This window comes from Vanellus vanellus, assembly GCF_965231255.1.
Source record: "Vanellus vanellus genome assembly, chromosome: 3".
Classification (NCBI taxonomy): domain Eukaryota; kingdom Metazoa; phylum Chordata; class Aves; order Charadriiformes; family Charadriidae; genus Vanellus; species Vanellus vanellus.
The window spans coordinates 54171726-54187070 of NC_138907.1; the positions used below are offsets into that span (position 1 = coordinate 54171726).

At 50.1% G+C, this 15345-nt stretch overlaps 1 protein-coding gene across 1 annotated transcript in view; it reads right to left on the reverse strand.

Moving 5' to 3' along the window:
- The window catches only part of FNDC1 (fibronectin type III domain containing 1), a gene marked incomplete at its 5' end in the record, with an annotated part of 72840 nt that extends 57768 nt beyond the window's left edge, over positions 1 to 15072 (reverse strand). The window contains one exon of the mRNA XM_082481094.1: positions 14985 to 15072. Within this exon, the coding sequence (XP_082337220.1) occupies positions 14985 to 15072 (88 nt within the window). The remainder of the gene's footprint in view (positions 1 to 14984) is intronic.
- Positions 15073 to 15345: the final 273 nt, after the last annotated feature.

Here is a 15345-nt window from a genome sequence, read left to right on the forward strand (position 1 = left end):
GAAATAGCACAAGTATCAATTTACAACATCTTAAGCCCTGTTTCTGAGATAAATCACAGCCTAAGGGTGCTTTAAGTGGTGAAGTCTGAATTTAATTTGACTGCAATCACAAACATGACAAAAGTACAGGATAAAGTTAACTGAGCTTGTTTTCCTCTAGATAATCCAGGTATAGGCTGTTCTGTAGCCCTAGTCAGAAGTTCATCGATGGGAAGGAAACCTGCCTGAGAAAATCAGAATGTGAAACCACACCAAGAAACTCAAGCTGTGGCAAGACACGATCTGGAACAAAACACACCACCTTCAGAGCTTGTGTCTTTCCATGCTGTATTCATGACTGTAATCTCCACATTGTTTTCACCTCCAATTTGTTCTTGGTTTTATATTTGCATTTTGAATTTATTTACTCAAAAGTGAGGTAACTTCTGTGCTTCTGACAGTCAAAAATGAAGCATACGGTACCTCAAAACCCTGTCAGGAAACTAAACAGCAGACATAACATGGCCACAAAGCTAACAGACCTACAATTTTGGTTAGTCTCCTCTTCAAAATCAGGGTCACCTGACTCATACTACTTTTTTATGCACATTTTGCTGTCAAATCAGGCACTGCCCATTGAAGGGAAGAGGTGGACACCACAGAAGAGAAATCCACCAAACACTGATGAATACTTGGAAGCCACATCTTTCCTGAGACATCCCTTACTTCCATCTGCATGCATGGACCACCGTTACACACTTCTCACAGCTGCCTCGACAAAGCCTGGGGTCTTTAACTGCAATGGCCCTGGACGCATGTTTACTTGATGTTAAAGCAGCCCCTTGGTAACACAAGAGGTAACACTTTCCTGAGTGGAGAGAAAGTGGCTTTAAGCCCACTTTGCATTTCTCTCTCTGAGTGCAGGAGAAGAAGGTAGGAGAAGAAACGAACCCTTGAGAGACTCCTGAGGCAGCAGGACCCCCCTGAGCAACTCCTGGGCAGACCCACGGGCAATGCACACGTGAATGTTACCTGCCTGCGTGGGCAGGATCCATCTGTCATTGGTGCCCAGGGCAAACCCATGGGTTTCAATGGGCCCTTCCACTGCAAGCTCCTGGAAAGCAGGGCTCTCCTTCGCTCTCTGCTGCCCCAGTCTGCTGCTCGTTCCCCAAACAGTTCAAAGGCCGTCAGGGGCGTGGGGCTACTGGACACTCCCCTTGGAGCCCAGGCACGATTTTGGCTCCACAACCTGTGATAAGCAGCAACTCTCTCATTCTCCTCTAACAACCTCGTAACTTTGACCCCAACAACAGGAAAAGGATGCATGAAGCTAATGCAAACCTTGCACCAGGATGGCTTTTGTCCCTCTTGTAAAACAGACTGACTCCCGTGCTGAGAGCTGACGCTTCCGAGCCATAATCTCTCCATGTGTTTCTATGGGAAAGAACTCACCCCTGGTACATATGCACATGGTGAAACCCACCATGGCAGTAGGAAGAAATGACATCACCTGCTAGCACTGCTCCATTTATCTGAAATTTCTGATGGTATCATCCTGAAAACATGACATAAAGAATTTGCTCAGACTGACTTAATCTCAGTGGCTTTCTCACATTCTGTGAAGCTGCCACCGAGGAAAAGCTTTCCTTAAAGACTTCCACGTGAGTGAACATATGCAGAGCATTCTTTAAGCCGAAGATGAAAACAGCACTTCTCCATCCACAGCTGATGCCCACACAGGTATGGCTAGAGAGGAAGGGTGACCCAGCGTTCTGCAGGATCGCAAGCCCTTCTCTCCAGCACTGACACCAGCATGGAGTTCACATGATGCTGCTCTGCCCAGTCTAGACATGGCACCTGTGTCTGGAAGTCACCGCATTGCAGCCTACACACATTTATTCTCACCCCTGTATAGGTGGCTTGCAGGGGAACGAGCCTATTCCCCTCTAGATGGGCCTCAAATGATGTCCACAGGCAAGGTAGTAAAAAAGAGAGAGTATTGTTTCTAGGCTGTCATGCATCCCCTCCACCACTGCTCCCCCTCCCCGCGTCCCAGCGGCCTGAGCTAGCTTTGAAGTGGGTTGGCAGGGGACACAAGCCGGAGTTAGAGCATGCACTCCTGTGAGCCAACCTCCGCCCTGCTCCCTGCAGGTATGGCCATAGATCTCCAGGGAGGAAAACACACCTACTAAAATTGCACTGCTCGTTAGGAGGCTAACCAAACCGTGACAGCATCTTTATGCTGTGCACCTGGATTACTTGTTATGAACTAAATCTTCACTCCATTGCTCTGCTTTCACGTTAGTGCAATCTTATAAAAAACCATGGCACATTACGGAGGCAGTCAATTGAAGAATGAGGCCCTGCATCCTTCAAAGGCTGAAGAAAACATTGTCCATAATTATCCTGATGGGAAATATGGACGAGGCTTATGGAAAGTCACAGCAGGCAGCACAGTTCTCTATCTGCACCGGCATTCACTCCAACCTCATCAAGCAGTGGTTACCCACATCCATAAAGCATAGAGCTTTATATGCTTAGTTCATATTATTCACTTCATGTGCTTAGTTTCATTTAATGAAATACCCCTATTCAAACACCTAATTTCCTTCCAAACCCTGCTCAGCTTTTGGCTGCTGGGACACTTTATGGCAGATCCTCAAAGCAGGAGACAAATCCTAACCTTCTCTGTAGTGATTTGGGGTGCTGGGTTGTTGGGGGGAAATGACAACTTTCAGCCACCTTTACATCCCCACTCTTCAGAGCTTCTGAAAAACCCATCCATCTTGGGCACTTTAACGCCCATCAAATGGATTGCTTCAGTCATTTGTGGAAATGGTAACAATTGGTAACCAAGCTGCAACTAGCCAAAAACTCATGGTTTCAAATATTCTTTAGGTACTTAAACTGTGATTTAAAAAAAAAAAAAAAAAAAAAGGTGTCAGTGAGACATTTCTGAAGCAAAGATTTGCTTTGGATCCAAAGTGTTGGCAATTTGGACACTGTGGCTCCGGTTTTGGTTCATTCCTTTAGCACACCACAGACTTCACCAAATTATCGTCCCTAAGGGCTCTGGATTACTTGCAGGGGGGAAGTCGGGTTGGTTTACACCTCTCTCTAAAACCACCTCAATATATCTAAACCTGCTTCCTTACCCTATAAAGTAGCACAGATTTTTTAATCTACCGGAGATTCACATGTTTATGTGAAGTCTTTCCATTCCATCTCTAGCTGAAGTGCACGCTTAACTTTCCACTAGAAACTGCCAAAAATGCCTCAGACTCGCAAAGTCAGAGAGCAGGAATTCAGGTTTCATCATGCATTGAATAACAACAAAAAAAAGTTAAAATTCTCCATTTTTATTTCACATTACAAACCCTTCATAAATCAGAAAAGTTTGAGACTTTCCCAAGGTTCAGTTTTGCTAAGAGCAGAACGCCAGCTCAACATTAGTCTCTGCTCTTTCATTAGTAGCTTTCAGAGATTAAGTTTCTTCGTAGGGACTGGAAAAAGTACATCCTAAAATAACAGAGTTTTCACTTCTTCCTCTTCACAAAAAAATGCAAATAAAAACCACTAAAACATTATTTATCTACCTGTAATATAAAACTGTTCACAACTCGTGTCTTGAAATAACACCAGCTCTGATTCTTCTAAATAACTTTATTCCACATTATTTATTGTAGATTATTTACTGTTAAGTAAGTATTATTTATTTAAGATCTTTCAGCAAGTACATACATAGCTTTGTACCCTGGAAAAGGAAGCTGGCAGCGCACACTCTACGTCTCCTAAAGTTCAAAACTCATAGATAGTAGATAAAATTCACGCCAAGGAAATGGCCAGAATAATATTGCTCTTCTTGGGAGCTCTGCACTAGGTTGGGCTCAGATAAGAAAAGGATAGATACAGATCTTCACTACCGATAAACAACCTTCTTACTTAATTTCATTTTCGAAAAGCAAACCCCCGCAGTCATAGTCAAAGCAATGTCTTCACGCCAAGCCCCGGGCTGTATTACACATTACTCTATAACCAGTCCTATCACAGCTCAGCAGACGTGACCGAGGCAAATGGCAGCAGCTCCCCGCAATCACCACATCAGTGTGCACATCATGGTCTGTCAACTACCAGCTGGGACGGTCAGCAAGGATTTTACCCAATTAATACCCTTGAAAAGCAGCAGAACGTATCGACAAGATGCACTCACAGCTCTGCAAGTTTGTGAAAGAAAACCTCTGCCATCTGCCTTGGTTTAGCCCAGGGATATCGAGAACTGAACATACAAATATCTACAAAGCAACTGATGGTTTGGCCTCCGATGCTGAGGTGCAAAACTTGCAGCTTTTCCCCACGCAGCACAGAGCACCCCTGACCAGTGGGATATACAGCAAGAGAGACATCTGGGGAAGAAAATCAACCCTTTGTGTCAACAAAGCCTCAGCAACGATCAGGAGAGCAAGTCCCAGGAAGGACCATGGTAGACTTCCAGAATCTTTAACGTGCCATAGCTAGCAGCCCGCCAGAGCCATACATTACCAATGCACGTGGACTCCTATTTTGTGTTATTCGTGTAACCTTGGTTGAACACCCAAAGTGGGAGATTTGGAAGGAGAGGTGGAGTGAAAGGGTGTATTGATACCATACGGTCTCTGACTGCTGCTAGGTGACCCTCTGACACTGAGCTAGCACCAGTGCTGTTCAGAAGCAGTGAAGTTTTCAAATGCTAAAACACCCATTTGGCACTGCCTGCTTTGCTTGTGAGCTCTGAACATCCAGTCACCACGGTTGGCCAGTCCCTATAATGAGGTTCTGCTGAAAATCAACTCTTATTTCTGTGACAGTAACGTCTTCTACTATCACAGTGCTTCGACTCGACCTGCATAGCACACAAGGAGATGTTGCTCAACATAGTTATGGATCTGTATGTCCTGTTTGGCCAACACTGGGGAAGCAGCCCTAGAGTGACAGCAGACAAAGCCCTAGCTTGGATCCCTCAAACCAAGGCTAGCTCCTGCTAGCAAGGCACAGAAATTTGCACTGCTTTACAAGTAGCTTAAGCAACTTGCTACCATCTTCTGGGTTGGCCATCTGCTACCGTTCAGAAGCACAAACATTTTGTTAGAGCAGCAAAGCTTCCTGAAACACATGGATTTCCTTCCATACAAAGGGGCCCCAAATTACTCAAAAGCTCCTGCAGACATTTCAAAGGTTCACTATTTGCCTTCTCAGTTTTTACAAGGACTGCTTGTAACCATAATAAAGTGTGTTTTTAAAATATATATATATTTATACAGCACAAGCAGCTTAAAATATATATTTGCAAGAGGCCCCTCTTACTGCAAAAGCCAAATGGCTCCTTTCTCATTGCCAAAAGTCTTGCAAACCCTATGGCTAATTTTATGGAGTCTCTTATGTTGGGATTCATAGTGTCTGTTTCTGCCACTCTTACTGCAATTATTAGCAGCTTGTGCCGCTTATTCTGGTCTCAAGAAAAAACTTGCAGCAGGTAGAATGGTGGGAAGAATGCCCCCTCTCTTAAGGCACACCTTCTTCTTTCAGAAACATCCATATTGACTCATCAGCTACTCTGATGCTTAAACCCCACCAGACCCTGAGGTCCATCAGTTATGTGAGCTCTCACTTCAGCTCTCTCCACTGGGCTGACGTCCTTCCCCTCTCCCTGCTGGTGCTAGAGAAAGACTCCTTTTCTCTTTTATTTCCTTCTGCCCGCTGACATCACATATGGATGGTTGCTTCCCTCTGTTCCCAGTGGGGGGTGTGGAAACCATCCTCTACCAGACACGCTCCCACTGCATCGCTGTGCAGACGCAGCCATGCCCACACCAGCCTGCCTGCGTAGCGCTGTGCTAGCGCAGCGCGGGACAGCTGGCCTGTCACCACTGCAAGGAAAGACTTAGGCCAACACACAGCCATTTCTTTTTTAACTTTACTAAAGTGGTGGTCTGAAATCTATTTCCACCCCTCCAAGGTTTCACACTCATTCCCATTCCCACGTCACATCATCAGCTGCAGGTTTCCAGCCCGACCTGGACAGCGTGGTACCAAACACGAGCAGAACCACACAATGTCTCATACCACTCATCATACCTCCCCGAGCTGTTTTTGCAGAGGAAAGCGAGCATGTAAGCGGAGGTGTCCGGCCCTCAGCAATCAGCACTTCCATGGGCATGGCGCGTCCTGCGCTGGGGACTGAACTGCTGGGAGGGCAGCTGAGGAGCACGTATGGCCTGAGACATCTGGTGGCAATAAACAGGTATTACCTTGCACTCAGCAACTGAAACCCAGAGCTCTGGTCCAGACTGGGACAGCCTTTCGTGAAGACGTACCTGGTGCCGGCTGAGCTCTCCCCTGACCTCGATGTAAGCACGCGCTCCAGATCTCAGAGGGCCAACTCGCCTTACAGTAGCCATAACGAGTGAAGAACAGGAACTCAGTGCTCTGGCACAGCACTCATTGCGTTGCAAACAAAAAAATACATTAATATACACATCTAACAAGAAAATTTGGCTTGCTAATATTGCTGTTTAAGGTATAGACTTTCTAGATTTTCAATACTGTAGCTATGCCATCACAGAAGAGCTTATTTTTCTGTTTTATTTCATTTTTTGTTGGGTTTGGTTTTTTTGGGAAGAGAGAAATTTCTTCCGTGTCTGCAAGCACCAGACACTTCAAGTGCTTTCTTGGTGGGCCCTCATGGTGGGAAAAGATATTCAGGTCTTTACAACCACGCACTCCCAAGTGCAGCTCTTCCCCTCTCCTCTGCGTACATACAGCTTTGGACCTGAGACTCAGGAGCAGGGCTCCAGCACCACCGAGGATGCACTAAGATCCTACAACATAGCAAGTATCTAGATTGATAGCAAATCATTGCAATCCCAAAGCTCAGGACACGTATGTCAACAAAAAGCAGAAATTAAAAGTAATTTCCTAAAAAGTCCCAAGTAGACTCTGAAGTTTAATGACTGGAATAAATGGAAAGCTGGGATGCTCCACATTTTCAGCTCTCCAAGCCTGTGCTCACAGTCTCTTTCACCAGAGAAATGTGACCTGAACACTAAACTGAATTCATTCTCAATCCCCTTTCTGTGGTACAGATAGATTAACATCCCCAGACTGGAGAGGCAGACACCAAGCCACATCAGTCTGCAGGTTTGATCCAGCAAAATAATATGCATGTACTTCCTTCAGCTGTGTCCAGTGATTCCAGGGAGTGCCACCACACACAGCAGATAAGCGCGTGTGTAAGACTATCGCAAATCATGGCACAACACACAATAGACAAGATGGGGTCTACAGCAGGGACAGCATCAGAACTTGTGTCCTGAGTCGCAGAGGGGAACTTAATCCCATGTACCCTTTTGCACTTCAGGGGACAGTCAGCTCACTGCTTTGCAGTGATGCTAATGTGCGATGACAGGGCAAACCCAACAGCCTCTTACTGAAGATTGATAAAACCCTGCTGAGGTATTACTGAGCATCTCACAAAAGATAATAAAAGCCATAACTTCTTGTTTGGAAAGTTTCAAGTAGAAGAGAACAGCACCTTAGGTTGGGCAGTTCTCCAGCACCACGGCGCGGAAAAAACACTCAACCCATTTTTAAAACTGGGCCAATGGAGCCCAGGAAAGGTGAGATGTCACTTCGAACATTCATCTCAGACCTATGAATGAAACTAGGTCTTCTGATGCCCAGCCCACCTCCCCAGGAATAAGACCTCAGCCACATACCAAATACATATATTAAACATACATACAAGCTGAAATCTCAGTCCTGAAGTCTCTACAACCTGAAGTCTCAGTCCAGCTGAGCCAGATGGAGCCTTTCCATCACTGCCATTCGCTCTTACATTGTTTATAATACATTTACTTTGGGAGAGCAGAAATGTCAAACCAATGGCGCAGCTAGGAGAGAGCCGACGTGAAGCTCAGCTGACACAGACAAGTAAGGCTGCGAGCACATAACCCAGAGCACCTGCTCCTCAAGTGCGGCAAGCCTTCTGCCAAGTCCCCAAATCGCCGTCAACTTCACCCCACTACAGCCTCTCCGTGCGTGAGCTGCAGGGCCATCTGCAAAGCATCCGATGCTAAAGACCACGCAATTATGTCACCAAATGGCATGGCTTCAAGAGGTGATGAAAGGGAAAGACATTCAGACAACGCGAAAGCGCAGCTCAACGGCTCATGCGGGGTGGGATTCTGATGCCGTTAGGTATGCGTGCCGTGGTGCTCTCGGAGCTGGCCCAAGGACCTCAGCAGCACAGGTAAAAACAAACGCTGGCGTCCCAAGGCTGAAAACGTGAGGTCTCCTCAGGCTGCCAGAGGGGCGGCAGGGGTGGGCACGGGGTGCTGCTCCCATGCTCCCCTCCCTCAGCAGCGGGAGCAGCCGGGGGCTCTGCGAGGGCTGGCCAGGCAGGCGGCAGAGCTCGGGCTGGCCATTGGGCATCGCGAGCCACCAGCCACGGCAGCATGGTTTGTCAGTCACATCTGCTGCTTTCTGTTGCGGGAGTTTTAAGATAAACTCAGTAGTTGTTGCTTGTTGCTAACTAAACCCCATCCCACCGTGTATGCCCTTCCAAGGACGCCACTGTGAGAGGAGGGATAAAGCACTTCATTACAGAATAGCACAACAAATTATGCTATTAAATTTCTCATATTTTTGTCTTCTTTTCAGAGACAAGGAAAAACTAACATTCCAGCTCCACCAGCAGTTCTGCGCTTTTTCCCAAAAAAGAGTTTCAGCCAAAATATTGCAGCCAATTATACAGTAAACATGACGACAAATAGCCATTTGAAGAGTTGCCTCTTATTTTACAGAAGATGTATATATTAAGAATGACCAACTCCTCCAGTGGAAAAATAATCAGTTTAATGCCAGAAGAATACAACACTCGGAAAGATTGGCTGGAACCAGGACCATTGCAAGATGCCCAGGAGGACTTGATGACTGACTAAGAGTGAAATAGCTGCACTGGAACAACGAAATATGAACACACTCCACAGTCCTCAAAGGGTAATTTGCTCTGTTTAATGAAGAGCTGATTTGATGATCAAGTTACTCACTGAAGAGGGGTAATTTAAAACGCACGCTTCTCCAGACCACTTTCTGATACATACATAGTTAAATTTGGATGTACCTTTTAGGTTTTCTTCCAGGGCGAGGAGAAGCTTGGACTGACTTCCTTACAAGAGGATTTCGGTATTTCATCTGATGTAACTAACAAATTCTCTTTGTTTAGGAAAAGCTCTGTGTTTAGAGCATACAATTTCTACATGACTTGGGTATTTCTTCTGCCTTTCCTTGCTTCTCCGCTCCTTGGGCCTATTTGCCTTAAATATAGATCAAGTCTGCCAAATGCAAGCACCTACACCAAAATAGAGCCACACACAGCGACTGATTTCAGCGGCACCGAAGCACATTCAGCTCCTACCACAGCACAGGGGTGTGACACAGCCACGGTACACACCCCGACCTGGCACATGGGAAGAGCTCCCACGTCCCACGGCGCAGATGTAATTTATGAAGAGTTAACGGCAGGCTAGAGGTTACAAATTCGATGGGAGTGAGGTCTGGTGACTGCTGCTCAGGAAGTGTACAATATAATCTACATAGATTTTAACCGTCCTGAAAATGCTGAGAACGGTACAAAACATGCTGAATCTGTAACATACATTTGCAGAAACTCTGAGGGGCAGAGGAGGAGAGAAGACCTTCCAAGAGGAATCGGTGTCTGCAGAGCAACGTGTGTCAGAAACCCAGAAGGAGGGCAGGACATGGGACGAGAGGTGTGGAGAGAGGTGGGTACCAGGATACCCTCCAGGATGAAGGAGGCGGAGGGAGCTCAGCAGCCTGCACAGGTCTTGCTGGGGACCAGAGGCACATGAGCTGTCAGCACAACCTCCCATCCCCCCAGGCAAGCCAAGACCATGCAATGGAGGAGCCACCCTGTAAACACTGCTGGATGTTGGTCTTGTTAACTCTGCTACCAGTGTAGTAGCTAAGCACTTAACCATGTGGTCCACTGTAGAAAAAGTTCCTTTTCATTACAAGCTTGTCTACAGTTTAAAGAGGAACCAGGGAAACCCGACACTTTTCAGGTGCTTGTACATCCCCAAAGGAAATGAATCCAACTAAGGAGGTGCTGCAGGCAAACACGGCTGGAAAGAGTAAATAAACACACAAATTAATGCGACAGCTGGGATGAGAGCATCAGGAGTCCATCTATCCAGGTACAGAGTCAGTGCAAAATCCCCTCACTGGCCTAAGTGCCCCTTTGGCAAGAGGCAGGCAGTGGAGAAGCAGGCTAAACCATACTGTCCCTCTCAATCCCTAGACATCCAGGCTGTGGAGGGAAGCTTAGAAACGTGTGTCCCAGAGACTCAGAGAACAGACAGCAAAGCAAAATATCTCAGCAGCTCTTGTTTTTTAAATCTTGTGCTTTTTAAGCCACTGTCTTGATCTTGGCAGTGCTTGTTTTGGCACTGCAGTTTGTGAACATTCAACACAGACTGTAGGTTTTGCAGCCAACAGCGCAGCAGAATAAGCGGCAGTATAGCGAACACATATAAGAAAATGTAAATCAGAGTTCAAAGGCTTTATACTGGGTTACGCACAGCAAAGGATCTTCCAGACGACCTCCCATTTCTTCAGGAGACCCATCACTCCTTTACTGCCCTGAAGACATAAGCCTTACCTCTCCTTGGAAGCTATGGTGTCAGTGCAAACATAGTGAAAATTTGTACATATTAAGAATGACCAACTCCCACATGAACGACTTCACATCCCACAGGGAAGCAAAATACTTGGGCTCCTCATCAGCCAGAGAGAAAGGATCTCCCCAGCTTCAAGCCCTGCTGCTCCTCTCTGGATTTCACTGCCTCACACCCGGGTGGTTCACCCCTCTCCCCCATGCCAGGCAGGGGCACGGGCTGCCGAGGTGAAGCGATCCCTCATCTTGGGGAATAACAAAAACACCCAGTTCCGAGCAAACAAAATTGGGGGGGGGAGAAAAGCACAAGAGGGAGCTCTGGTACCTGCCCGAGGGATGGGGGCAGAGGCTGCAGGGCTGGGAGTGCCCTCTCAAGGCCACTCAAGAGCCCAGGCCGCCTGCAGCTTCGGGGAGAAAAGATTAGCACGGGGCTTCCTGAGAGGAAGGCACATCAATGTCCACGCCATTCCCTTTGGAGAAGTGACCACCGCACTTGCTGAGTGCGTTAGCGGTCTAGGGGAGGCACAGCTAAACGTCGACGCTCCCTCCTCCCCCTCAGCAGAAATCACTCATGCAGCCAAGTGGGCAGTGTTCTCCTGATACATGCACGCACCTAGTTACAAATGGTGCGCTTGGGCAGGCAAGGAGGGGAGTTAAGGAATACTAACTTGTGAAGAGAGGTAACGTTAAACAGCGTAAGTGGATCCTGACATTTCAAAACTAGGGGGGGGGTGGGGGTGGGGTGATGGTTTGACTGCGGGTTGTTGAATATTTGGGATCACACTCAGGCTACCAAACACAGGGTCACTCTGGAGGTCTTTGGTCAGGAAACGGTTCCGGTCCTGGTTATACCTGAACTGCAGTAGTGTAAATGTAAAAGACCCAATGCCTGATGAAGACCCAATGCCTGATGCCAGCACATCCCGATGCCACCTTAGCCACACACCTGAGTACTTCCCTAGTGATGGAGAGAGCTGGGTGACACAGTGGCACAGCTGCCAGCTGGAGAAATCATGAGTCCTAGAAGAGCACCAGAAATTGAGCCTACTGAAAGCACTGCTTTGCTTCACTGATCTGAAGATAACGAACCACCTGCGGGTGGCTACCTACAATTTGCAGCACACATGAAGTCCAACCTCAGTTATCTTGAGAGTCAGAAGCCACATTTACCCTTTCAGTGCCCTGCACGAGAAATGTCTATGTCACTTGAGCACTGAATGTGTCTGAGGAAAGAGCTATATTTTTGGGGCATACAAATGCTCACTCAATACATTGGATCATACAGAAAAGATCCCATTTGCTCTGCAGGCAGAGAGAAAGCATGCCACGTCTTTATTTTGCTCCATGATCTACTCAGGTCCCCCTCTATTTTCTTTCTGTATAGCTCAGCTTTGGAAAGCATCTCCTTAACCGCATGTCCAGCCAACCTTGGTCCATGTGCTGTCTGAAGAGACTGAATTACAGACTTGGACAGCACAAGGGCTTTCATACCTCTGACAAAACCAGAGGCTGGTACAGAGCTATACATTTAGGACCATTACAGCATTGTCCTAAATAACTGAGAAGATACATTCCCTAGAACTAAATGAAGTGGAAAATTCCCTTGGAGATCCTTCTGCTTTCTCTGTTTATGTCACACAGTCTAGACAAGGAGGGAAAATGAGAGTTACTGCTGCTGTCAGCAAGGCTCTTGTCTCAGTCTCTTCCTAACGTTCCTCCCAAATTTCTCCCACTGGCCACAGGTGGTGCTTAAATATTGTTTGTATAAAATGAACCGAGGAGGGTTTCTACAGGAGGTCTGCTTTCTGCTGTCAGTATGTGCTCTATATCCTTCCACATGCGGGATCTGGCTGCAAGCAACAAAAATCTCTCTTGGCAAAACACAAATGGGATCTGCTCCTAAACTGGCTCCAGCACAACACCCTTCTCTTACGCTTGCTTGGCCTGAGAGACTGCACATAGCAACCCCGGGCACAGTCTCCACGCTGACTTTCCATTTTGATAAACAGAAGCAAAGTCAATGAGAGCACCAGCCCAATGCCAGCCCCTCACTGGCAAAAACGTCTTTTCTTTCTTTCCACAGACAAAAAATGAAGGGCTCTTTCATTCTGTTTGCCAGAGCCCCTCCGCTGAGCCAAGTCAGCCTCCCCATCTCCCAGACACAGCGCTCAGCCAAAAGTTCCAAAGTGCAGAGTGAGTTTGGGACAGGTCACCTGGACAGAGTGCATGCTGGAAAGGTGAGAAAAGGAGAATGGGAAGGGACCACTTCAATCATGGCTAGAAGATGAGGAAGCAGGCCCAAAGGCAGCAAAGGCACTCAGCAATAGCTTTTATCCCCTGAGAAAGGACTCCAGCACCCGCTAGCCCTCCTGCCCAAGACTGCACTTCCTTGGGGGACTGTCTGGGTTTAGTGGCTTATAAACCACTCCCTGGACTGGAGAAGGAAAGTGGTGCCCACACAGGGTGGCCAGCACACCACCAGGGACAAGGAACACGTGTGCAGCCCACACCCAACTCCTGCATGGCCCCTCCGGGGGTAAACAGCACAGCGTTCCCACTCCAGCAGGTTTTGGTGGACTCCAGAGGTCCTTAGCTGGGAAACACGCAGCGCTCTGTGTAACGTTATGCCAAGACATTTGGGTTTGTTCAGAAATTGGCTTGGTTTTACAGCACATTGGTGTGGGACTGCAAACGAAGAAAGACTGTACTGAAAATTTTGGATGTAATATCCATAAAGTTTCAGACTCCCCTAGAATCACTTTAGGCATTGCACAGCCAGAGAGGCAAAAGCCTGCCTGTCCTCAAGAGCTAACGCTTTTCCTCACAGGCTATGACATTTCCCATGCATGTTTCCCATGCTATCAGCACACAAACTCCCCCGTTCCCTTCCCTCCTTCTCCTCTTGCTTGCCAGCAGGCAGCCCCAGGGACAGCAGATCCGGATCCCCCTCCATTCCCCACCGCCACACAGCAGCGCTACTGCAAACCCGCTTCCAGGAGAGCGATCCCAGGCTTAACCTGGACGGGCACAGCACGTCACGGAAAGAGAGACAGCAGTGGATTTATGGGCACCTGCCAGCAAAGCTGCGCTGCGCTCAACCTCCCGCAAACACAGTCTGCTGCTACTCTGCCACGGTGCACCCTGCGAGCCACACACCTCCGGCAGCCCACAGAGAGAGGGCTGTGTGGGGTCTCCAAACCAGGCTTGAAGATCTTTTCCATGTTTCAGGTTAAGCAGATCTTTCCCGTTTGTTTAGCTGCACACTAAAGCGCCCCAGGAGGCGCAGGTGACATTAGGTCCTGCCCAGCCCTGAGCTCCCGTGGGGTGAGATGTTACCGTCCTTGACTGGATCCTCTGCAGCTACAGCATCGGGCTGGGGCAGCCGCTGCGTCCAGAGCCAGGGAGCAGGTGTCCCCCTATCGCCCTGGCCACTGTAAGCCCGGCAGTTCAAATCTGGTGCTGAAACGCCTCCATATGTCCCTCTCCGCCCTGCCTCTAGCCCTGCTCCGGCGCAAAGACCTTGCGGGCACCAGCTGTGACAGACCCGGGACGCAGCATTGCCCGCGGTGCGGACGGCTGCAGTTAACGCACACCGCTTCCCCGCGGGACAGGACGGGGAAGATCTGCCACCCCACGCCACGACCCGACCTCCAGAGCAGCTGAAAGCAGAGGCTGAGGGCCCGGGGAATCCCGGCAGCAGCCCCGGCCTCGCCCGGGCTGATCCAGGGTCCGATCCCGACGGGATCCGCCGGCGGGAATGACGAGAAGAGGGATCCCGCCTGACCTGCAGCGGAGATGCTCAGCGCGGGGGCTGCGCGCTGTCAACGCCGTTAACCGAGCGAGTGGGGCTCTTCAGCCGAGCCCCGGCGGGGCCAAGGGACCACCAGCACCCGGTGCCAGCGGCAACAGGGCAGCCACGGGCCAGGGGCGAGAGGCGAGCAGCCCTCCGTTGCCCTCAGCTCACGTTTGGCCCTCGCGGGCTGCAGCCCGCAGCTGCCCCAAGCGCAGCCGAGCCGCGGCGGGCTCACCTGCGGCGGGTCCCGCTCTCCCAGAGCCGCGGGGGAACCCCCCCTCCCCCAAGACCCTCGGCGCCGGGGCTTGCCCCGGATTTGCAGACCCCCCCTCCCCCCCGGGTCCCCCTCCCCAGCCTCCCAGCGGGAGGGCAACGCTGCAGCGGCGGGGCCGCCCGCCCCCGGCACCGGCGGAGGGACCGGCACAAACCCGGGGCAGCGGCAGGTGCGCGGTTCGGGCGCCGGTCCCCGGGTGGGCTGCCTACCTGGGGCGGCGGCGGGCAGCAGGGCGGCGAGGAGCAGCAGGGCGGCCCAGGGCCGCGGCGGAGCGCGGGGGGCGGCGGACCCCGCCATGGGGCCGGGGGTCGCGGGGCGCGGGGGCGGCGGGAGCGGCGGGGCGCCGGAGCTGCCGCCCGCCCGGCGTCCGTCTCCGCGGGGCTGCCCCGCTGCTTCCTGCGCGCCCCGCCGTCTCCTCCTCCCGGGCTGCCGGGAGACTGCAGCGGGGCGGCCCCGCGGAGGCGGGAGCCGGCCCTCCGCCCCCCACCCCCCCACCCCCTCCGCGGAGCCCCGCCGCCCCGGCCCGCCCGGCCCCCGCTGCCCGCCCCGGCTCCGCGCCCCGGCACACCC